The sequence below is a fragment of the Polyodon spathula genome, chromosome 13 (genome assembly GCF_017654505.1).
Source record: "Polyodon spathula isolate WHYD16114869_AA chromosome 13, ASM1765450v1, whole genome shotgun sequence".
NCBI classification, from domain to species: Eukaryota; Metazoa; Chordata; class Actinopteri; order Acipenseriformes; family Polyodontidae; genus Polyodon; species Polyodon spathula.
In genome coordinates this window covers 36,329,335-36,353,748 of record NC_054546.1, presented here as the reverse complement: position 1 = coordinate 36,353,748, position 24,414 = coordinate 36,329,335, and the positions used below count along the sequence as shown (strand labels likewise).

Here is a 24,414-nt window from a genome sequence, read left to right as displayed (position 1 = left end):
TAACACTACAATCTAAGATCATTATACTGACCATATATAAACAAGTGTGTTTAAAACTACATGCTTACTGCTACGGCTACATGGAGGCGAGATGGCTTGTGTTATGTTTGTTTTGTTGTTTTGAGTTGACTTTTGAGAGCAGACACAAGTTTGTTTACAGCTGCCATATGACTGCTTGGTTGCTAGGATACAGACTGCCAGAAGTTAAGGCAGTCTGTGTCTGAGTGAGAGAGAGAGCGAAATAATGCTGTGTTTGTATTGTGTTTTCAGTACATAACGTCTTGCACTTTCAGGGGGTAATATGTAGTTTCGACAACACCAGCCGACGTGTCACAGTGCAGTTACACAGCTCCTATCAAGCTCTCAATATTCAGCGGCTCATACTAGCTGCTTCTGTGACATCCAAGTTCCTGGGCAATGCCCAAGAAAAGTTAATCGAATGTCATTAATGATCCAAATAGTGGCCCAGCTCATACTGTTTTCATCAATGCTCCTAAGTCTGGTTTGGATCAAGTGCTTGGATGAGTACCTGTTTCTTTCAAAGAGAGTCGTGTCCTGTTGCCTCCTGTTTGCGCTTCTTGTGAAAGACCCTGTAACCCAGGGAGGGGTGGAGGGAGGTGTTAGCCATTTTTATAGATTTGCTGTATATATTTAGCCCATTATTTAGTTAATCGAAGGAATTTAGTCTACCAGGTTGATGTTTGCGAAAAATGAAAGCAAGATCTGCAAAAACAAGCACTTACCAAAACATCAGGTGAAAATGTCCCCTCTAATTTACGTGACAGACGCCGTAATACCGAACTACATTTTTTGTACATTTTCCTCCAGTATCCCAAAATGCTTTGCGATATGTTTGGCAAAATACTGGCACCTGAAGGACTTGCTATCCGTGTACACACTGCAATGGGTATTCATTTTTATGCTTAATAATTTTTTTTTAAAAACTCTTTTTGAAATAAAATTAAGGGGACCAGAATTAGGTGCAGACAAGATATGAAGATTGTTTTGTAATTAACAGATTTTTTTCCCTCAATTTCACAGATGTCACCTGATTAAAAATAAAACCTGAAAACTTCAAGCCCTACTTGTGTGTGTTCACATTTACTTTTACCAAAATACTTGTTTTATTTCTTTTTAGCAATATGCAACTCATCATACTCTTAACAATGGAGTTCATCATCGAGGTTTGCAATTCCTCAAGCATGAAACTCTGAAAAAAGACTTTCCCTTCTATTATAATAAAATAGAATCAGTTTCCAATTATCAGTTTTTTTATTATCTCTACAGCCTCTTTTTTTTTTAAATCTGCCTGTTTCCAATGATTACTTACAATGATTTCGCAACATACTTCATGGTGTCTTTTTGATGTGAATCCACCTGATTGCATAAGGCTGTCAAATTTTATGTTTTGAAATCCTCTGGCTGCAGTACTGTACTAAAATTGAAATGGTAACAAAACAAATTATTTTGGTTGGCATGTGTAGAGATTAAACCTTACAGAGATACAGTATGTGTGTTGTGAGCACTCTCTGCTATTAAAGCTGTATCGCACCACAATCTTTGTAAACTTTACACTAAAATATATCCCCTGGCACCTGTTTGCTATAGTTTTCATTGCTTAACCTTTTGTCTACTTTAACAGAAAGTAGACCTTTATGGACCAGAATGTTCACAGTTTGTTTTTATTCCCTAAAGGTAGTTTGAACTAGTTTGAAGTTTGATTGTAGGGACACTTCCCCCACAGCTTGTCTGTTCACAATAAGCACGTTATTGCTAGAACTTTAAAAAAGTAGGTTATAGATAGTATCTTATTGTAGTTAGGAAGACACTTTCAAGCTCTAAAACAAAACAATGTATATGATGCTTCCATGAAGTATGTTTAAAGATTTATGTAACATTTACAAACAATCATTAATATAGCTGTGAAGATTAGATTACACATCTTGCACTAAATTTATCATTCCCATATCTGAACTGTTGTCCAAGGTCATGTTATCCCAGTTTATGCCTGGCTTTTCAACACACACACACACACACACACACACACACACACACACACACACATATATATATATATATATATATATATATATATATATATATATATATATATATATATATTTGTTATAATTAGCTACAAGTTTTTTTTTTTATTATGAAGCCAGTTATAGTTATATTAGTGTAATATCACTTTATCCAAACTGATTTAAAATGGCTTTTAATTTGAAAACCACAAAGTTACAGTCTATTAAGGATAATAATTTATACATCATGTTTCTTTATACGTGCCACCCCAATCTAGTATAATTAACAAAGGCCTCAAGCAATTAACTCATGTATGCTTGTAAACATGCTCCTAATATGATATAATGTTTTAGCTTCAGTGACAGAATAAATAAGTAAAACTAAAGCCCCATGTGTTTCGATTTGATCTGATGTGCTTGATATGTTATTGAGACATGCCTACGAACTACACTTGCAACGGTGTCTGGTTCTTTAATACAGTGCTTAAGAAACTGAGAGCCTGGAGATAGCCACTTTGCACCCAGCGTTTGCCACCAGTGTTTTTCAATGGCAATATAGTGGCACGGCAATGGCAAGTTGAAATGACTCCTTTCACTAACAATTCAAACCTTTGCTCGCCTATGTGACAACAAAGTTGTAAAAGCTACAACAGCAAAACAATTGAGTTCAGAGACCAGATCAGACTTCAAAGTTCAATGATATATGACACTGATAAAAAATACTAATACTAAAAAAACCTTCTTTTAAACTATAGCTTGAAGAAAAGATAATCACGATGATATTGTATCTTTAATGTGTCACCTCATAATAGCAAGGTACAGATGAACAGTAGATGAACATGAAACAATACACCCAGAGCTGAAAGATGGTGGTGTTAGTAGTATTTATATCCACTATGGTTTAGATCATTAATGCAGACTCTTTAGTTTCTTCTAGTTTTACAGCAATGCTGAAAATACTGTACTTTGGTTTTTTTAAGCAGTACAACAGCAAAGTTACTGCATCCCAACACTACACTATTAATATTATTTTGTATATCTTTACATTAGGTGAAGCTAACTTTTGTTTTTAGCAGAAACTTGTTGGACACACAAGTACCTATCCCTCGGTAGTATCAGATTCCATTTGTTAGTTCTGGCCTCTTTTATTTGTGTGGTTTCATTAGTTCCACTCTAGCCCAATATGAAGATGTGGTTATATCTGTGGTCTTGTATTATACAATCAGCTGATTTTAAGAAATAGTGAATAACACACGCTTTTGTGTTATCCAACAACAACAAAAAAACTAAAATGAACACTTACAGTATATCAATTATCACATGTTTTTTAATTGATGCTTTATTATTATAATTCATTTTTATTTGGGAATTAACCATTGACTTTAATTAAAAAATTTCTACAAAACGGGGTTCAATGAAACGTTAAATTCTCACAGCCCAACGGTGTGTAAACCCCAGACGTTTGGGGGATTAGAAGTTTTGGCCTTCCCTTAAATGACAGTGAAAAGTCGATTTCATACATACAGTATGACGTGTTCAGATTCCACGTGGGAAATCTGTGACATGCAGACGCTAGCTGTATTAAATGTACTGTGATGCTATATTTGTTTTTCTCTTTATTAAAGTTTCAATAGCAACATAAGTTTAAACCACAGGGAGTGCAATAAGAAGCACCGGACCAACATTCAACCACAATGAATCATTTTCACAAGTTACGCATTTTATCATATCACAAGACGTATTTTCATCAATACATAAATAAAAAAAATTAGAAGAATACATTCAATAATGACGAAATGTACAGTATAATGCAGCAGTAAATCTTGCACAAATGTTAAAAACGTAAGTTAAAATGTTATCAAGATAACAAAAAAGGGAAAAACGCTGCATTGTTAAGTTATGACACATGCTGTATCTATAACCATATAGTGCAGCAAACTAGCATGAGCGTGCATGTTTTACTAAAACTACTCGTACAGAATGCAAATGAGCTGACCACGTACGAGTAGTAGACATCGCTGGGGAATATTGTATACACATCAGATGTAGTCTTTGCAAATAGATGTCTTTTGACATTTACCCAAGTTAATCATTAATCGCAAGCACGGTTACCATGACATACGAGAAGGGCCGTTCTAAACCGCTGTTGTACAAAGAGCACTCGATTGCATTGCCAATTTCAATTAAAATAAGGCCCGAAAACCCACCCACTCGTCTAGAAGCAGTTACATGTATATATAGCAAGGAATGCACAACAAAACAAAGAACTAACTAATAAGTAGCATATTGCGACTACAGAAAATGCAGTATGCTTACAACAAAAACAGAGAGGAAGTACCCGAACCTATCAAAGCTGATGTTCAAGGTAAGTTTGCTTCACAGAATAACACAATTCGATACGCTGTTATTTTGGATCGTTTTATTGCTACAGTACCTCTGAGCTGTACAGTGGCACTTTTAGTAACTAAATAAATGTATATACATGCAAAGTAGCTTGTAAACAATCTTTGGTGGTCATTTTTCAAATTAAACTTAAATGAAAAAGAAAATTTAATGATGGCATAGTCAAAAAATAAGACAAACAAGTGAACAAACATATTAAGGTAATAGAATACAGATTTTGCATATTTCTTTAAATATGGAAAATATTTGTTTTAATAGAAGATGTGTTCTATGTATTTTTTTATAGTTTTTTTGCTGGAATATAATAATAATAATAATAATAATAATAATAATAATAATAATAATAATAATAAACAATCTTTATTTATATAGCACAATTCATGCACAATACAATTCAAAGCGCTTCACATACAGGAAAAAAAATACAAAAATACAATAAACAGTAAGAAAAGAGTACAGTTATTAAAAACAGAAGTAACCTTAAAACTCAGAATAAAACATAAAAATGTTATGGAAAAGCTATATTAAAAAGGTATGTTTTTAATCGAGATTTGAAGATTGCAATTGAAGGCAAATCTCTGATAAAAGGGGGTAAGGAGTTCCAGAGTGTGGGGGCATTAAAACAGAAAGCAGCCCCTCCCATCCTTTTACCATTCAACCTTGGAATACATAAAAGGCCAGCATTTGCAGATCTTAGAGTGCGTTCAGGCTGATAAGAAATTAACATATCATTTAGATATTTTGGAGATAGTCCATTCAGTGCTTTAAAAACTAGTAATATAATTTTAAAATCAACTCTGTAATGCACAGGAAGCCAATGCAATGATGCCAACACAGGCGTAATATGAGCCCTTTTTTGTTCTAGTTAGCATTCTAGCAGCAGCATTTTGTACTAGCTGTAGGCGTGATATAGCATGACTTGTAAGTCCAGAGAATGAAGCATTACAGTAATGTAACCTAGAAAAAATAAAAGCATGTACTGACTTCTTTGCATCATCTAAGGACAAGAATGATCTAACTTTTGCAATATTTCTTAAATGATAGAAGGACACTCTAGTAATGTATTTTATATGTGGTTCAAAGGAAAGTGCAGAATCAAAAATAACCCCCAGGTTTTTCACTTCAGATTTTATATTTGATTTTAGCATATCTAGATCACTATTTGTCGAGTCAATCTGGTGATTAGAGCCTAAAAGTAAGACTTCTGTCTTATCGGAATTTAACTGTAAGAAATTCTAAGACATCCAGCTTCTAATATCGGCTAGGCATTTGAAAAGGGCATTGATAGCTGTTGTGTCACCTGGTTTAACAGATATATAAATCTGTGTGTCATCGGCATAGCTGTGGAAATATTAAATGTATGTGCTGTGGGGTTTGCTTAAACATCTGCTGTTAGAACAAATAACATACTGATTTAAAAAATTAAAAAATAGCAATCATATTGATAATGTACCATATCATACCAACTTTGAAAATAAATAGTTGTTTTTCACTCCAAAACAAGCTATTTTCCACTTTCTTTTTTACAGATGACAAGCTTTTATTACTGATTATGCTGTGGTCTTCTAATGTTTCATCAGGGCAATAATACAGTAGTATTCTAATGGCATCCCAGTGGTATTTTCTACCTTCTATGTGTTTTTTCACACTGTTTGGATATACTTATTACTTATGTACAGCAATATGTATGAAGTATTATAGCTACAAATTGCAGTAAAGTGCAGTATTTTATACACAGTAACTTATGTTACAACAATGCACTGTACGACTGCAAAACAATTCTGATTACTAATCCTTGCTAATGTAGCAAGGCAGAGGCTGGGCGTGAACCAGCAGCCCAACACACCGCAAGCCAGTGTCTTAACCACTCTGCAGAAGAGCCAGGCTCTTCTGGATAGATATAATCCTCACTACTCTTCACAATAACATACATTCATTTGTTAGTGTAACAGTAGTTTAGTTTAAAAACCTGTTTATTAACATACTTAGGTTTTTAAACTAAACTATTTGTTTATGTAGATTTGTTGTGAATTGTGGATTATTATCACATCGTTATGTAATGTATAACCATATTGTGTAAGGCTAGTAGGAGCAAACTTTACTAGCTGTTAATTTTGCATAAGAGGTCCCATACCAGTCACCAAGATACTTGGCTAGGTGTATTAGTCGTTTATTTATTCTAATATATATAGTTTATCATTTACACGGTCCCTTTAACTCTTTAACATTTTATCAAAGTGCTGCGCAGTATTTAAAATGTATCATGCCAGGATTTTAGAAAAAAAGTGTACTGACTCGCTTTGTCTTTAATGTTTCTGCTATTTGAAATTGTATGCATTTATATAAAAGAGATTGCAACCGAATGAGGTATATTCCTAGTGACTGTAATACAAGTAAATACATAAAAAATAGCGCTGCATATTTGCTACTGTTTGCAGGCTCTCTCCCAGCATGGTTGCACGGCACCCTCCTACGCAATGGACCGGGTCTGTTCTCTGTGGGGGAGACCAGCTACAACCACTGGTTCGATGGAATGGCCCTGCTGCACAGTTTCACTTTTAAAGATGGTAAGTCATAGACAGAGTGTATGGAGAAACACATGAATACAGCGGTGACCTTAATATTGCATTATTTTGCATTTTCTTGTCATTTGTAATGTGTTTTACTATTCACAAATAGTTAAGTGGTTACATTTGAAACTTCCTAAGTGCAAAATCTGTCAGATAAAGTGTCTTCAATACATAACAGTAAAACTAAAGTTGCATGTGTCAGTGTATCCGCCAGCCCCTTAGAGAAGTAATTATGGACCATGGTACCTTGTTGGAGCAATAACCTGGTCATATATCCTGAGAACCGCTTGCAAATTATGATGAAACTTGGTTAGGACACTCTTTAGAGTAATGTATTGAGTATCAGAATCTGGGGCTGTAAGGATATGCCTGTCTGTATGACATGTGTGTGCCACACAATTTGATCTAGAGAACTGCTTATCCAGTGCTTGATATTGCGTACCACAACTTGTTGTGACAATCAAATTCTGGGGCAGTATGGAGGCGCTCGTCTGTCTGTCTCTACGTACATGTGGCACACTTACATTTTTACATCAAACAAACAATCTACTATTTTAATATACTCATTTTGTATTTACAATGGTGGGAGGTGTACAGGATGTTACTATTTGTGATATGCGTCAGCATTAATAATTCTGGGAGCAGATCATTCCTTGTATGCATATGAATGTGGTTTCATTCTTCAGGTGATGTTTACTATCGGAGTAAATACCTGCGTGGAGACACCTACAAGTGTAACATGGAAGCCAACAGAATAGTGGTGTCTGAAATGGGAACCATGGCTTATCCAGATCCCTGCAAAAATATCTTCTCCAAGTAAGCATTTTTACTTTAGTTTTAATTGAGCTATATAACGTCAGTTTCAATACAGATTAAATGGTAATTCAGAATAAACAGTGCTGGTAGTGCATTGATAAAATTAAATGCATTGGTACATCTTAATATTGTATGTTGAAATTGAAATGTAATGACATTTTTTATTTACTTCCCCAGAGCATTCACCTATCTTTCCCACATTATCCCAGACTTTACTGATAACTGTGTAGCCAATATTATTAAATACGGGGAGGATTATTATGCCACATCAGAGACTAACTATATCCGGAAAATTGACCCATACACTCTTGAAACGCAGGAGAAGGTATGTCATCATTTTTCTTGGTAGCCTTTTCAATCCAGCTCAGTTCACATTACAGGGGCCCAGGTTTGACATGCAAGGGGTATATACATATATATAATAAGTGCTCTGGCTTTTCTGTTCCCTACCACATCATGGATTGTCATTGCTGTGTTACGTGTTTGACATTGTGGGCAATAATCCTGTGCACTAGAGCACACATTTTGAAAAGAGCTTTGAAACAGACTTTAAAGTTGGGACGTGTAACGCTAGATTTTTCACAACCCCGCTACTTTCTCTTTAATCTGTGCAGTTTTTGTCACCTTCAACTGAAAATTGAATATAAGCCTTCTATCAGACTTAATGAGATCCGACGCCTTTCGCATTGTGACTGATGTGACGATTAAGTAAACAAGCTCTACTTTTATTAAAACATTCCAGTAGATAACGTAGTTGAGCAATTTATCTTCTTTTCATTGTGCCAGTAGATAATGAGACTTTAGCCAAGACAAAGTCCAAACTGAAAACACACACATGGTTACTCAGACTTTGGTGTTTAAGCCCCGATGGACATGATATTTGGGGATGTATCACAACTGGGCAGGATAGAAATATATATTGATTCATTCATGTTTAATTTATGTATTTTTTTTCCATAATGGGTAGTATCACTGTTTTATTCAAAAGGATGTTATAAGCTGATTTCTTCATATACCTTATATTTCTTTTCCTAGGTGGACTACATGAAATACATTTCTGTGAATTTAATAACCTCCCATCCACATTATGACAAACAGGGGAATACTTACAACATGGGAACCTCTATTGCAGAAAAGGGAAAGACCAGCTATACTATCTTCAAGGTCCCTCCAAAAGCAGATGGTAGGAGAGTTATGTGTAAACCTGCTTCAGAGTTATGCGTAAACCTGCTTCAGTTTTTCTCTGCACAAAACACACTAAAGTTGTGTTTTCTAATCTGATGTGTTGTAGTTCGTGGAGTTTTCTCAGTTGCTTTTGCAAGCAGCAACTGTGTCTAAGTGAATAAGTGATGAAGCCACCTTAGTGTTTGTTCTCCCCAGACAGTGCCAAGAAGAAGCTGTGCTTGAAGAACCTAGAGGTGGTGTGTTCCATCCCCTGCCGCTCCATCCTCAGCCCCAGTTACTACCACAGCTTTGGGATGACTGACAATTACGTCATCTTCATCGAGCAGCCCTTCAAGCTAGACATACTTAAGATGGCCACAGCTTACTTCAGAGAGGTCAACTGGGCAAGCTGTCTCAAGTTTGATGCAGATGACAATGTAAAAACGTAGTTCATAGTTACACTGTGCACAATAATTTTAAACTGGATAAAGATTTGTGTCACCAATGAAACTGTGGTTTTGGGTAGAGATTTCCCATTTACTTACTCACAGTTGCCACTGTTGCAGAAGAGCAAAACTAACTTTAGAATAAATCTTTTACAAGTGGTTAAAAAGTTTTTGCTGGAATTGGTATTAATCAAGGTAATTAATGATCTATGCCGAAACAGCTATAGAGAATTATAAGAAACACACATAACAGGATATTAAACAGGTATACAATTAAAAAAGATGTCATTCCTGTAAGGGACATGCAATAGAATGTGATTAAAAAGAAAATACTACAGTCATTTGATTACAGAAAGTGTCATTATGACCTTAGCAATTAAATGTCATGCATTATCATTGCAGCTGAAATTAACATAAATCTCCATATAGCTGTGTAAAATTGAACAAGAACAGCTTTATGATCTATAACAGCTAACAGAAAGCTACTATTGAAAATAAATCTGGGTCATTTACATAGCAATAGAAAATCAAATTGAAGCTTGAAACGTGACTGTAAATAGGCTGTGGAAACTAAATGTTAGAAAAGTAGTACATCATTCAATAACTAACTAAAATGAACTGTAACACCAAAGCATTCTCAGTGAATACCACAACAGACAACATATCATGTTGTTTTTTGGTTCAGGTTTCCACAGATTAGATTCTTCACATAAATCATTGACAAAAAATGACTTATGTCTTTGTTAATAACATCCCAAAGTAATTACATATTTTTTTGTAATCTATATATTTTTTCCGTTCAGACATTAATCCACCTGATTGACAGACAGACGCAGAAGCCTGTGCCCACAAAGTTCTACACGGATGCACTGGTGGTCTACCACCACGTCAACGCCTACGAAGAGGACGGCCACGTTGTGTTTGACATTATCGCGTACAAGGACAGCAGTCTGTACGACATGTTCTACCTGGCTAACCTGCAGGAGCCTCTTCAGAATAAAAAGCTCTCCTCTAAGCCAAGCTGCAGGAGATTTGTCCTCCCACTGCAATCTGAGAAGGTACTGACTGCCAGCATAGGCTACAAACACGTGTGTGTTGCCCATAAAACCACGTCACAAACCCACCATAAGTCAGCCCAACTGTAGCTTTTGCAGATTGTCTCAAAAAGAGGCCATATATCGGTTGGCTAATATATCCAGCACAGCGATTAGAGAACCAGTGGTAATGTTTGTACAAGGGTTATCTCTTCTTGTACAGCCAACTGCTTTTGTCACAGATGTCACAGCCAATAAAAGTATTTTTATTCCCAGACTCTTGCCCGAACAATTTTCATCCTAACAAAGCATTTTTTTTTTTTTGTAAGGTCTCAAAATATACAAAAACATAACCTTTTAGGGGGTATTTTTTCAATAATACAACATTTTTTAAATAAACCATGTTACTCTTGGGTAAACTAAAAAAAAAAAAAAAAATGTTCTTCATAATTAAACATTAATTATTGAATCTATAGTTATTATAGTTAACCAACTTCACCACATGATTAAATTATAGTCAACAACTGCAGTGAACATATCTACAGGTTGCATAACAATACAAAGATTGTATAGTACTGCCAGTTTGTACATCAAATTTTAAACATGGTTTCTGCATATGTCTGTACAACAATGTAAAGGCTCTGACTGTATTTTACCCATTCATGTTTTTTATGCACTCTAACTAGTCCTATGTGTAACATGTGCATATACATCCAAATAAATGTATTTCTAAAGTTTTGACTATCACAAATGTAATTACTTACATGTATCAGATGTTTTCGTCATCCTTTGAAATAGAAAGAGAAAAAGAAATGTCACTGTACAAAGTTTGATGCAGTTTGATGACTGAATGGCATAGTAACACAGCTAAGAAGGGATGTATAATGTGAAATCAACCATGGCAGATGGTGGCTACCCAAAGACCACTAGGGGAATCGATTATAGTCGATGAAGGCTACACAGTGGTTAAGTAAATCAGTAAATGTCCCAGTTACTGTGTCTGGTTTTATTGTAATTGCAGGATGCGGCGATTGGCAATGACCTGGTGAAATTGAAGTCCACTACAGCCACTGCAGTGAAGGAGAAGGAGGGCAGCTTGTTCTGCCATCCTGAAATACTCTGTGAAGGTATACTGATATTGTTTTTATCATAGCAAATGGCATTGAGATTACAATATATTACCAGCGGTATACCGTAACTGCAATAGACTTGGAACAAATATTACAAAACTTGAGATGGTAGCACACTTGTGGTAATATAGTTATATGGTACTGCAATGGATTACAGTTCCAGTATGTCAGTATATGACAAAAATACCACTGGGCTGCTTGTCTGTTAATAGCTCCTAGCATTGTAACAGCCCATGTGCTAATACTGCCAATCTACAGTCACTGCTTTGACGTTGAAGATAATTTGGTCAGGTGAAGCAGCTCACTAAATGAGGGACAGGGTTTGGAGATTTAGGAAGAACAGTAATGCATGAAAACACTCCAGAGAGAGCTAAGGACACATTGAAATAAATATCATGTGTATGGTGTTCGATATTAGAAGTAACACTGTACTATAGTAAGTTTACAGTCTTTTAAAGTATTTTTAACCCTTACAGGAGCTGAGCTACCACGCATTAACTATGATTTTAATGGAAAGAAGCACAGATATGTCTACATAACTGGGGTTGAACTAACACCTGTGCCTACAATGGTAAGAGGGTTTAAAATCATACTGACAAACTAAAAACTGGTAATCTGCATGATACCTCATCACAGAAAATAAAAATGCAAATGATAACCTGGAAAATAACAATTAAATTAGTAATAAGCAACCTGGAACAAAAGTCATTTTGTGCATGTGCAGGTGCACATTTACTAGCTTTGATAAAAAGTTCTATAACCATGGTTCAGAAGGTTCAGATCTATTTAATAGAGCCCTGTGCACTGGGTATAACTGATTAATTAAGACAAGCTGACCAATAAGTTGCCACCAGTTCCATCAAAGCATTACACACAAAAGACAATATTTCTCTGTCCAAGAGAGCAACCACCAAGAAAAGGTGTTAAAACCAAACCTCACCCAGGACAACTGGAAGCTGCTAGAGACTGAAAAATGCTGGCAGATGTTGGTCAACAGCTTATTTCCACCTGAGTTTGCCACCACTAACGTTTGAACAGACATTGTCTTGTGGTCTGGATCAGCACGGCATGTTCATCTGGTAGAGTTAAAAGTGCCATGGGAGGATGCTGTGGATAAGGCGTATGAGAGGAAGAAACTTTGGTATGCTCAACTAGCTGCTGAAGTGGAACAGCGAGGATGGAGAGTCCGGGTTTACCCAGTGGAGATGGGTTATCGAGGATTTGTGGCACACTCTACAACCCGGTTGCCAAGAGTTGCGTTGCACAGTGAAGAACTTATCTGAAGCAGCAGAAAGGAGCAGCAACTGGCTGTGGTTGAGATGGAAAGATTCTGGCTGGGGATCTCAAACATAATAGAAAGAAAGCAATGCTGATGTACGGGTAAGTAAGCTGGGCTGAGTTGAGTGGGGGATGGAGCGGGGTGATGCTGGGATGCAAGAATCATTGTTGTGCCCTCTTGAGGTGTCATGGGCTAGTCAACTAAGCACCAAGGATGGAAGGTACCCACTTAAAGACCCCAGAGATGTACCCTACTTAGCTCACTGTGGTTGATCCCCGGAGCCAGCATCGCAGCCATTGTGTGTGCTGATGCGCTGGAGAGGCAAAATAAGCTGATCCCTGGAGCCAGCATTACACGTCATCCATCAACAACAGGCAGAAGGATATCTACATCATCATATGGAAAGAAATGCAAATGGATGGAGATGCAGGTGGATCACATTAGTTTACTGTAAAGCTATGTCTTAGTTGGTGCTTATTTTGGCGAGAACTGAGTTCAAATCAGCATGAAGTTTTAAAATCTACTCTCATGTAATGGAAATGATTTTTAATTATAGGTCATGAAGTTTGATGTCGACACAAGGCAGATACTGGAGTGGAAAGAAGACAATTGCTGGCCATCAGAACTGGTCTTTGTCCCGTCTCCAAATGCCATTGAGGAGGATGATGGTGAGGGGATAAAGATACTTTCTGTATATTCCCTTTGTGATTGTCATGGGGGGATTTGCATGATGCATTTACAAAGCTTGTCCATGCTTATACCACCCTTCAGCAATACTGGGACAGATGAATAAATGCATAATTTCTGGGGATCTGGCATGTGTGGTAAAATGAAAATGTAATGTTCCATCCAGTCTTATCTATATTGATTGTTTTTTAAAATAATGTATTTAAAGATGTGACATGTATCTTTTCAGGGATGCAATAACAGTTTAGCACTAGTTTAAAAAAAAATAAAGATGACCAGCACCTGCTAATGTAATTGATTGTGTTGTTTCTTGCAGGTGTTGTTTTGTCAGTGGTTGTCTGCCCAGATCCTAACAAAGCTGCCTTCTTACTGGTCTTGGATGCCAAGACTTTCAAAGAGATTGCCCGTGCATCTGTGGATGTGGACATACACATTGACATGCATGGCTACTTCATCCCCCCATGCCCACAAGAATGAGACCCAAACACCCACACAACTATCTTCTATTAAAACCAAAGAGCAGAGCTTGAGTTGGTATGGTCCAGCAAAGGGCTGAAAATAAGGTGTGCAACTGCACATAATGTTGTTGTGTAGACAGGCTTACTCTTACCAAGTAGCACAATGGAGGGAGATATTATTGTAATTCTACCACAGTAAATTTTTTTTAGTTGCCATAACAATGATGACACACAGGTGATCCATTGCAGAGCCATACACCGTATCAGTACAAGATCAGAAATGTTGCCATTGGTGATAATGCTCTGGTCTGTTATGGTTTCCACTGGGTTATTTGAGATTTTAAGAACTTTGATGTAAAAGTACAGCCGTTTATTGTTATATGTTGATTCCATGTAAAGCCAATTCTTGAATTTCAAGGGACTGTTTAAAAATTCCTTTATCAGGGTACTCTGCCAAATGCCTTAAAGAGTACTGTACATTGATAACAAATATTATGCCCTTATTATGTACTGATAGCTTGCACTGAACTTATATGTCTATATTGTACATAAAATACATAAAGTAACAGCAGACTGCAGTTATACTAAAAGAATACAAATGTATTCTATTGCTGGCTCAGGATTTTCTTACTAACAAAGAAAGGTGATCTTGTGACTATAACAAGTATGACTGGCAGGAAAATCTTGTGGCTAGGCAAAAACTATATCAGCCTGAATGGTAGCACATATAAGTCCATCTGCTGAGGAGAATTTACAGGATGATAATTTGAAGTTTGGGATCATAAGACATAAAAAAAAGCGCTAGATTTTTTTTTTTTTTTTTTTTTTTTTAATGATTAATAACATCTAACAAATTAAAATTTAAACCAAAGTTTAAGAATGTGTCCCCCCCCCCAAAAAAAAAAAATAAAATAAAATAAACAATTGAAACTACAGCTGTGTCCAAAATTTTTGCATTACCTATATATGTAATTAGATAATGTACAATACAGACGAATACAGGTACATGGTTAAACAAAATAAATTCAATACCGTGATGCCTGTTGTTTTTAATAGAAAATAATAGCAAATCGTTACATCATTACCTATGTAGCAAATGATATCGCAAACAGTAACACATTGGTAGACTTACTGTAAATATAAATAAGTGGTTACCATGGCATCAAAAGCCTATAAGTAACCTCACTTTTTGAAAACACTTTCCCTTGACAAAGGTATATTAAACACTACAAAACGTTTGGAAGTTGGCTCTTTCGAGCTGTACATTTCTATTTTTGGACCTCCCTCTACAGCAGTCCCGAAATACTGACACGATTGAATCAGCTGATTAGGGAAAAGCATTATGACGTCAAATGTTTATACAGAGGAAGCGCTGCCTGCAGGTGATCGTTTCATGTCGGGGAGGGCATGCAGATGACTACAGTATTGTAATCTGGAAAGCAGATTTGCTTAACGTAGCCTACCTGTACAGAACAACACAACAATGTCTTCAGGTTTGGAGGTAAACTATGTTTTATAGCGGTTCTACTACAAAATTGAGCATTGCGTGTTTTCATCTTGAGCTGTGTCAATTGCAGCATGATAACGTGTGTATAGGCTGCAGACCAAATCCTTATCCTGATTGGAATCGGTGTTGTGGAAATTAGTGTTTACTTGTGTTGCCATTTAATTAAATATGCAATTAAATAGCTTGCTTGGATGTACGTCATTTACTATGAAATGTTTAATTATATTACATTATCTGTAGCTTGATACATACTTTTTTTTTTCTTCCAGCAGCTATACGGCTTTTTCATGGTTGCTAACGTACAATACAGACAATAGAGACAGAGAGGTGTCTAAATACACGGTTAATAAGTATCATTTGTTTTTGCACAGATTAGCAAAGACGATTTAACATTCTGAAAATGGGTTAACGTGTTGCTTTCATAACTTTAGCGACTTAAAATAATAGTTAAAGATTTTGCATTTGGAAATAAGCCACTACCAAACCCTCTTATTATTATTACTATTATTATTATTATTATTATTATTATTATTATTATTATTACTACTACTACGACTACTATGACTACTACTACTAATACTAATAATAACTGTTATATGCAATGGTAAAACAGTACCCAGTGCCTAACATCCAGCATTAGGCAGTCTTTCTGAGGTACATCTGTGCTGCAACTAAGTCATTGCAGCTTACAGTACTGTATTGTAAACCTTTAATGACACCATCACATGCAATGTTAGTACAGCGTCAAATTTTTCAGATATTACACTGAGGTCATGCAGAATTATTTAGCCTGTCAGAGACACTACGTTCAAATTGGAGTGTATACAAAAGTATTTGTTATATTTCCCAGTTTCTTAAGATTACAGTTAGCAAGGCCTGCACGTGTCCTTTATCCATGTTAATTACTGAAGAAAAAATAAATGTTTCTGCTACAGATACCTGATGATGAGAAGGGTTATGACTTGGACCTGTTCTGTATACCTAAACACTATGAAAATGATTTAGAGCGAGTCTTTATTCCTCATGGGCTTATCATGGACAGGTAAGCAGACAGATTTTATTTCAGTTTTAAAAAGTAGAAGGAACAGGGATGGTTGCTTTAACTGGTTTATTCCATCATTAATGAAAGTGTGTACTTGGTGTAAATTACCTCTGTGGGTAAGTGGGTACAGAGTCAACTTTTTTTTACTGACAATCTGCAAATTTTTTTACTGACACATCTTTTACATAATGTAAAGAGGGTGCAAAATATATAAAATACACACTACTATAAATACACCTCTGCAGTTCCGTGTGGAAGTGCTAACATTTGCAAAAACGCAGCTTGCGTGACGTAGCGGGTAGCGCAGTTTCCGGATTGATTAAAAGTTGCATCAAATTTGTAACAGGAAGTACTATGTTTTGGATTAATAATAATTTCGCATGCGATTTCTTAGTTTTTTACGGACAGGTCATTTTGGGCTATTTTTTTTATAGACTGTCCATGAATTTATGGACGGTTGGCAACCATGAGTTGAGGCCTCCATACATACAAATGCCACACTACATCTTGAGAAGCATTTCTCCAGTTGTGAATAAACTTGGTACTGGCACTCCTTAACACAAGAAGGTTTCAATTGAATACATTTGCATCATGCTGACACCTGATTTTCTCAGTTGTGGAAGGCTTTATAAGAAGCCGCTCACCTCAGTTGGATAAAACATTGGGCACAAATCATCCATTTAGGGAACGTAGACCAACCGACACAATATGTTTTGTCACCTATTGTATTAGTGAAATCTTCTTAATCTGTTTCGTTCTGCAGGACTGAGCGTTTGGCCAGAGATATCATGCATGACATGGGGGAGCATCATATTGTGGCTCTGTGTGTGCTGAAAGGTGGATATAAATTCTTTGCAGACCTGCTAGATTACATCAAGGCGTTAAATCGAAACAGCGATAAATCTGTGCCATTGACCGTGGATTTCATTAGACTGAAAAGCTACAGCGTGAGTGTCATTTTACATATTTTATTTTTCTTTCAGCATGCAATAGCTGAATATTTTTTGTTTGTTTGTATTCATCTTCTCCCCTGTATGGTATACAGATCATAAATCATAATTATTGTTTCCTTTATAAAGCTGCACTGGTTTTGTGATATGGACTGTTATGCACTTGGCGCAAAGTTGAGACCACCAAATTATAGGTTTTATAATGTTAACTCCACTCAAACAGCAGACATGTAAATCAGTCACAGATGTGCCCATTTACATTGGCTGGAAACAGGAAAAGGAAATATACAATTTGCATAACAAATTAATTGGTCTTAGGATGAACATCCCATGTATGTAGACAGAAGTCTCTTGTGCATATGATAAACACTTGGCAAAATGTTTTTGCTTGTTATTACAACTTTACCTGTTTTGTTTTTAAACAAATATTGCTAGTGTAGTCAAATACAGGGCAGGGCAAAACTGCAGTGATCCTTAGTATGTTTGCAAGGCTTCAGCAGTGAAATGAATGATGAATTTTTATAATCTTGGAACCTTCTATTTATCAGGCACCCAGGACTTTTTGTAATTGCCTTGATGCAAGCCAGTGCCTAATAAAAAAAAAAAAAAAACTTGAGTGGGAATTTGTGTCTTTCAACGGTCTCATAAATCCCTTTGGCAAGATTACATTTGTACCTGCATGGAATGCTGATGCAGTTCTTGCATGCTGACTCATACTTTAAAGCTGTAGCAAGCCCCTATACTCTGTGTACATGTATTGATAATACAACTAAAGTAATGTTTCTTTTTTTCTAGAATGATGAGTCCACAAACAGTGTTAAAGTTATCGGAGGAGATGAACTGTCTGCACTGAGTGGAAAAGTCTGTATGAACATTGAAACTGTGTAGACTAATATTTTTTTTTGGCTGGATATTTGGATGACCAGTTTGCTGCACCATGAAGTCATAGATTTGTGTTAATGGTTGCTGTGTAATTCTGTATCCATCACTCATTTTATTGAGTATTTTTAAAGGTTGTATATGAGAGGGTTTCATATCTAAATTGTACCATTGGCTTACCTCGATTGTGTGGTGTGCTGGATGAATAACACATTCAGAGGAGTGCAGGTGGACAACCTTGTCTGGTGATTAGAGGTTGTAGGGAAAAAAAAAATACTATGTCCTCTTTAGATATGAATTGATAAATGCATGTTCTCAACTTTAATATGATTTATTCAGACTTGTGTTTTCTTTTCCTTTATTTTGCCAACAGAATGTCTTAATAGTTGAGGTAAGTGTTTTATATTTATATAATAAGCAGATTTGATACCTGTCTAAACTGCAGGATTTTACAGCCTTATTGGTTACAGTTTACTTGATGATTTTGATATAGGGGAAGAAAAATAATTCAACAGACGATATATAAATGTACTATGCACTTAGCTAGATAAATTCAGCCTTATTAAACACAGTGGTGGTGTGAGACCCAAGTAAATAAGATTAGATGGTAGTGTGGGACACAAGTATAATACAATTAGATCGGGTGAGAACCGTGTGTAATTTGCTGTTACCCGTGTATTGCTATGCACATTTGTTTTCAACTAACTCTACCACCAGTACATGAACACAATAAAACGCTGTCAATACCAAAACAAACAACAGTGGCCAGCAGATTCAAAGTTTTATTCACAGAAGACAGAGAGACATTTGTGGAAGAGCAAAATAACGCAAGTACTCTTAGAAAAACAATGGAAACATAATTGTAATAAGAAATGACCTCCACCAGCCCTCTATGGGATTGTAGGCCGTGTAGACTGATGATACACAATTAACTGCCAAATAAACTTGTTTTCCAGTTGTTTACATTCTGTTTTCCAATGTTATTCTTAACACTTATTTTTTCAGTTGTTAAATGTAAACACTGCTCGTTTTACAATTTGTCTGTTATGTTACCATGTGTTATAACAAATAACATACACCGAAACTCGGGAGTTTCAGGTTGACATTGATGAATCACTTGAGTTATTGCTCTTGTGATTTGTCACCAGAAACCCTTGCTAGAATTACAGTCTGATTATGCACAGCTGGATGTTCATTATTCCTTACATAAAACAAAATGCACCCTTATATGGCCGGGTTGTTTAACACTAACCCAACCTCATGGATCTAATCTTAAACATCCTAATGTACAGTTTACTGTGGGGATATTTCTGTCTTTCACATGCCTACAACATAGTCACCATGATAGCTGCCTTACCTGTTCAATTCTCCTGGACATATATTTTCCGCTGAATGCAAGTTGCCCACTTCCTAGTAAATGATACATGGGCAATTTACCCACAGTGGAAAATCTGACCTCCAATAGATCTTTCAGGTGACAAATGGTTGTAATCCAATAAACTACAGATTTTGTTCCACGACTGTGAGAACCCTCCTCATGTGCATGCATTCAAAGTAAAGTAAGTCTTTGTGCATGCTTAGCCATGCTTATAAAACAGTTTAGGAACAGCATAAGGCTGTAAGTAAAGGTAATTGGATCTAACTTCCATTGTAATTGCTCAGTGATACTTCCTTACTGTGACCTCAAAACCTGCAAAATCAAAGGATATCTTTCTTTGGACTTGGGTGTGTTTTCTTCCTTTCAGGACATTGTGGAGACTGGCAAAACCATGCAGACACTACTATCTATTCTAAATGGTTACAACCCAAAGATGGTCAAAGTTGTAAGGTGATACTATGTTTATTGTCAGTGCATTAAAGGGTACATACTTTACATATTTAATTTTTTTTACATTTTGACCACTTTTTAAAACTTAATATATAAAGAATAAAGACGACTCTTGAGGGTACTGTATCAGAATATAGGTTAGTTCTGAATTATTTCTGGCTACTGATTGATTGAGCTCATGAAGTCTATAGATTATTTTCAGAACAAAATTTGATTAAAATGTGCACAGCCATTATTTACAGGCTATTCCACCTCCTGCAAATGTAGCTCACTGTAATTACCTGTGATTTGCTCAGCTAATGAAGACAGTGGCATATGTTTTTCCCCTAGGTGGGGAGAACCAGACCCTACATGTTGGGTGCAGTGTATTTACATTGTGTGGTACATCCGTAGGTTTTATGTTCATGTGGTAAATAACTTGTGAAGCAGTACTATACTCTCTAGAAATCTGATGAGTGCTGCAGTAGAAAAGTAACACCAGCTTTGCTTATTTTATTATAATTCTTATTAAATGGCTTAAAAGGTCATGTCTGGTTAAGTCGACCATATTATGTCTGTGGTAGTCTTTACCCACTAAGTCTGTTTTATATTTGGAGCTCTTAAACTCTTAATCTTGCATCAATGACTTTGAGGCCATGAGTTATCCCATAATGGTTATCCAAAACCAGGAAATGTATTGCATTTTTAAATTGTGCCTCAAAACCACTGTGAGGTCTTTTTGTATGCAGTGTGATACACCATAGTAGATTAGTTATGCTGGGTGTAATCATGGTTTGTATGTACCGTACTTGGTAAACAGCACAATTACTGATCTGTGAAAACAGCTTGAATTGAATCAACTGCATATTGTAAATGGATATTGCAGCCCCTTTGCTGATAAAGCAATAAGACAATAAATATTATCACATAAAGAGGCTTCCACTGTACCAGGCACATCTATCATGACATGCTAACGTTAGCTGTTAAAAAGGTCCAGGGAAATGAGTTTTACCAAATGCTTTCACAGACCCTGATTTAGTACTAATATTGGACTATACAGTATTTGTAAATTCTACTTCTACAGAACCTCTTTTAAAGCCTCTCAACTCAAGTATTTGTTGTTCCAGCCTTCTGGTCAAAAGAACTCCAAGAAGCTCAGGCTACAGACCAGACTGTAAGCATTGTTCTTTATGCTATTTACACAATGCTAGTAGTAATTTTACTAGATAAAGTTAAATCGCTAATTTCATCAGTACAAAACCTTCTAAATTATGCACTTTCTTTATTAAACAAATTAAGCTTTTATATACATTGCTGTGCAAAAATCTTAGACATCTTGCATTTTTCTACTCTGATGCATTATGAGTATGAAATATTTACTCAAAGCCTCCACTAATGTTTTCTGCTATTAGAACAACCTTGACTTGCATAAAGAAGGAAAAACATTGAGTTAAATAGCTCACATCACTTGATTTTCAAGCTGTGATATCAACTTTTTGGGTCTTCCAGTCCTGGGTTTGTCAATTACAGGTGATGTTTCTCTGTAGTTGAGTATGCTTCGGATACAACACCTTGAAAATGAAGTGATGTGAACTATTTCACTCAGTGTTGTTCAAGGTTGTTATAATTGTAGAAAATACTAGAGGAGGCTTTGAGTAAATTGTTGATGCTCATAATGCATTAGAGTAGAAAAATACAAGTCTGAGACTTGCACAGCAGTGTCTGTGTATGTATATTATATGCCAAATAAATTTGACTTTTAATTAAAGCTCATTCTAATTAATGCCAGTATTTTTTTAGATCCTTGATGCTCTGCAAGTCAACATGAAATAAAAACTGAATGTTGATGTGTAAAAATGTATATTGTGCTTTTAACACTTGCCAATTATTTCAATTTGTATATTTACAGATACAGGGTTTGAAATTCCTGATAAATTTGTAGTGGGATATGCCCTGGATTACAATGAGTACTTCAGGGACTTAAGTGTGAGTGCATACAAAATGTTTTCAAATTTTAGGACAGCAAGTTATCATTAAGCTAAAAAAAATAATAATAATAGCATGATAATTAGCATTTTATTGATACCACGACACTAACAATAACAAGTAGGCTTGAATTTTAGTACAAAAACAATTGTGGTTTCCGATTTATAATATAAACTACAGCCTTTCATTATCATTTTTTGGCACAGAAAATATGATAGTTGGGCTGCAAACACTTAAAATAATTAGTAAATTATGAATTCATGGCAGTAGCCCAAAACTTTTTGTATAGTATGTGTAAACAATCTATCCCAAAATATTATGTTTCATATACTGCATGTGGGTAAATTTATGCTTACTGCACAATAAGCCAATTTTATGTATTTTGTCTTTTAGGATTGCTTGGTAATGCAACACTGATTTTCTTTGTTCTCCTCTTAAGCATATCTGTGTGATGAATGAACACGGAAAACAGAAGTACAAGATTTAAAAAGGGACTGGCACAAAGAGTCGACCGCAGCAACAGCGAGACACCTCTGCTGATGGAACTAAACTTTTTAAAAAATACTTTCGCTTGAATTACTTCTGTTGTATGTTTTTGTTTTCTGTAATGTTTTATTGTGTTCTACAAGCCCCCCCAAAGAAATGTCTTAATCTATTTTATATTTACAATATATGGGATGAAAGGTTTCCCATATCAGGCTGGTACAAAGATTTTATTTTTATATATTTGTTTTATTTATACATCAGAGCAGATGTTTAGCTGGTTAGAAAATTACTGAAATAGGAAAAACTTCCTTTTTTTTTAAGTTACAAATCATGAACAAGAAACAAAATTATGCATATTGGACTAATTAGTTAGAACACACAGTATGTTTGAGATGAGAAATGTAATGCTCAGCATACCTGAAAGAAATTCGTTTTCAAGCAGTGTATTGTAATATTGAATTCAATGCATATGTTTTGTTTTCTCCTAAAGCAGGGCAAGTTGAATATTGTATTGATCTATTCATACTTTTCAAGTATATCAGATACAGGGTATTGGATACTGATCTACATTGTGCTGTCATGACAACACTGTTATTCAATAAAGTCTAAGATATATAGTTACACTTTCTATAATTGCACTTCTTTCATATTTTCCTTTTACTCTTAACTTACATTTCTCTTCATACTGTATTGCATGTCCATTCAACTGGAATATTTCCCTTGAATCATCTTAGGGCCATTTTCAACAAAGTGAAAATCCAAACCATTGTCTTTTTAGATTTGCATATTCATATGAACACGCTCACTTTGAAATGTTTCTCATAAATCACTGCTGTTTGAGATCAAACAAATAATTGTTTAACACCAAAATATAATATAGTAAGTGCTATATATGTGTTATTATGCTAATGGTGATTCTATTGCTTCCTTAAGGTGTGATAACTAAGGCATTAAAAAACAAAACAAAAAAAAAAAACCCTCATATTGCCATAACACTGTCATTTTATTTTGCAAGTACTTAATTTATTTTTTAAGATTTTATACAGATTCGCTTCCTGGTAAAATGACCCCACCAGACCTCACTTATTCCATATGCACCATGAAATCAGTAGTCTGTAAAACTCAATCTCATCAGGTTCCAGTTTAAACTGGGGGTGCCATCTGTTCCACTTGCAGTCTACAATCCAATCTGTAACATTACATAAGTCAACCTTATGTACAATGTTTTTGTATACGTGCTGTTTATAAATGAATTCACCAACCACCAATATTTCCCTGATACTATAGTTTATTCGCAGCCCTTGTGTTTACCTATGTGAAGAGGTTGTGTTCTGTGCATTAGACCCTCATTAGGTCATCATTAGTGAGAGTTTGAGAGATCAAGTGCTGCCAGCCTCTCAACTGAAAGTGATTTCATCTCGATATGCTAATGCTGAAAATGAACTAATCTGATCTTCAATAGCTTTCAGTCCCCGTGGCAGGAAATATAGTCTGGGAAACAAAAAGATCAACAGCGAATATTATTTTGCTTGTTGGAGGAAAAAGAAAATGTTTTGGTTGTTATACCTTAAGCATCTTCCATACGACCCCCATCAACTTCAATACTAATGACCCACCTTGCCTGCTCCATTTGAAAGAACATGGAGACTATGTGGTAGAGTAAATTGACTGAATTTAGGATGGGACATTTTTTTTTTTTTTTTATTTAACTAATAACCCACATTGAAATCGTTGACATGCAGTATA

At 35.6% G+C, this 24,414-nt stretch overlaps 2 protein-coding genes across 2 annotated transcripts; both read left to right on the top strand.

Annotated features, from left to right (window-relative positions):
* The first annotated feature begins 4,022 nt into the window (after window positions 1–4,022).
* Window positions 4,023–14,900, top strand: bco1 (beta-carotene oxygenase 1). Its single transcript, XM_041269422.1, has 11 exons — window positions 4,023–4,389; window positions 6,866–6,994; window positions 7,684–7,813; window positions 7,991–8,138; window positions 8,849–8,996; window positions 9,194–9,414; window positions 10,227–10,481; window positions 11,479–11,584; window positions 12,064–12,158; window positions 13,423–13,534; window positions 13,870–14,900. Exons 1-11 carry the CDS (start codon window positions 4,326–4,328, stop codon window positions 14,028–14,030), a joined length of 1,569 nt encoding a protein of 522 aa, XP_041125356.1. The 5' UTR covers window positions 4,023–4,325; the 3' UTR covers window positions 14,031–14,900.
* Window positions 14,901–15,075: 175 nt separating this feature from the next.
* Window positions 15,076–23,289, top strand: LOC121326206 (hypoxanthine-guanine phosphoribosyltransferase-like). Its single transcript, XM_041269423.1, has 9 exons — window positions 15,076–15,512; window positions 16,454–16,560; window positions 17,324–17,507; window positions 18,306–18,371; window positions 18,763–18,780; window positions 20,135–20,217; window positions 21,324–21,370; window positions 22,106–22,182; window positions 22,622–23,289. The coding sequence occupies exons 1-9, from the start codon at window positions 15,495–15,497 to the stop codon at window positions 22,667–22,669; spliced, it is 648 nt and encodes a 215-aa protein (XP_041125357.1). The 5' UTR covers window positions 15,076–15,494; the 3' UTR covers window positions 22,670–23,289.
* Window positions 23,290–24,414: the final 1,125 nt, after the last annotated feature.

Bases quoted from the DNA above. Each gene is read 5' to 3' on its own strand.
- LOC121326206 (XM_041269423.1), top strand. The intron at 17,508-18,305 runs GTGAGTGTCATT...CTTTTTTTCTAG, and splicing joins TTAGACTGAAAAGCTACAGC to AATGATGAGTCCACAAACAG. The intron at 21,371-22,105 runs GTAAGCATTGTT...GTATATTTACAG, and splicing joins CTCAGGCTACAGACCAGACT to ATACAGGGTTTGAAATTCCT.
- bco1 (XM_041269422.1), top strand. From the start codon at position 4,326: ATGCAGTATGCTTACAACAAAAACAGAGAGGAAGTACCCGAACCTATC. The intron at 8,997-9,193 runs GTAGGAGAGTTA...TGTTCTCCCCAG, and splicing joins GGTCCCTCCAAAAGCAGATG to ACAGTGCCAAGAAGAAGCTG. The intron at 11,585-12,063 runs GTATACTGATAT...TAACCCTTACAG, and splicing joins TCCTGAAATACTCTGTGAAG to GAGCTGAGCTACCACGCATT.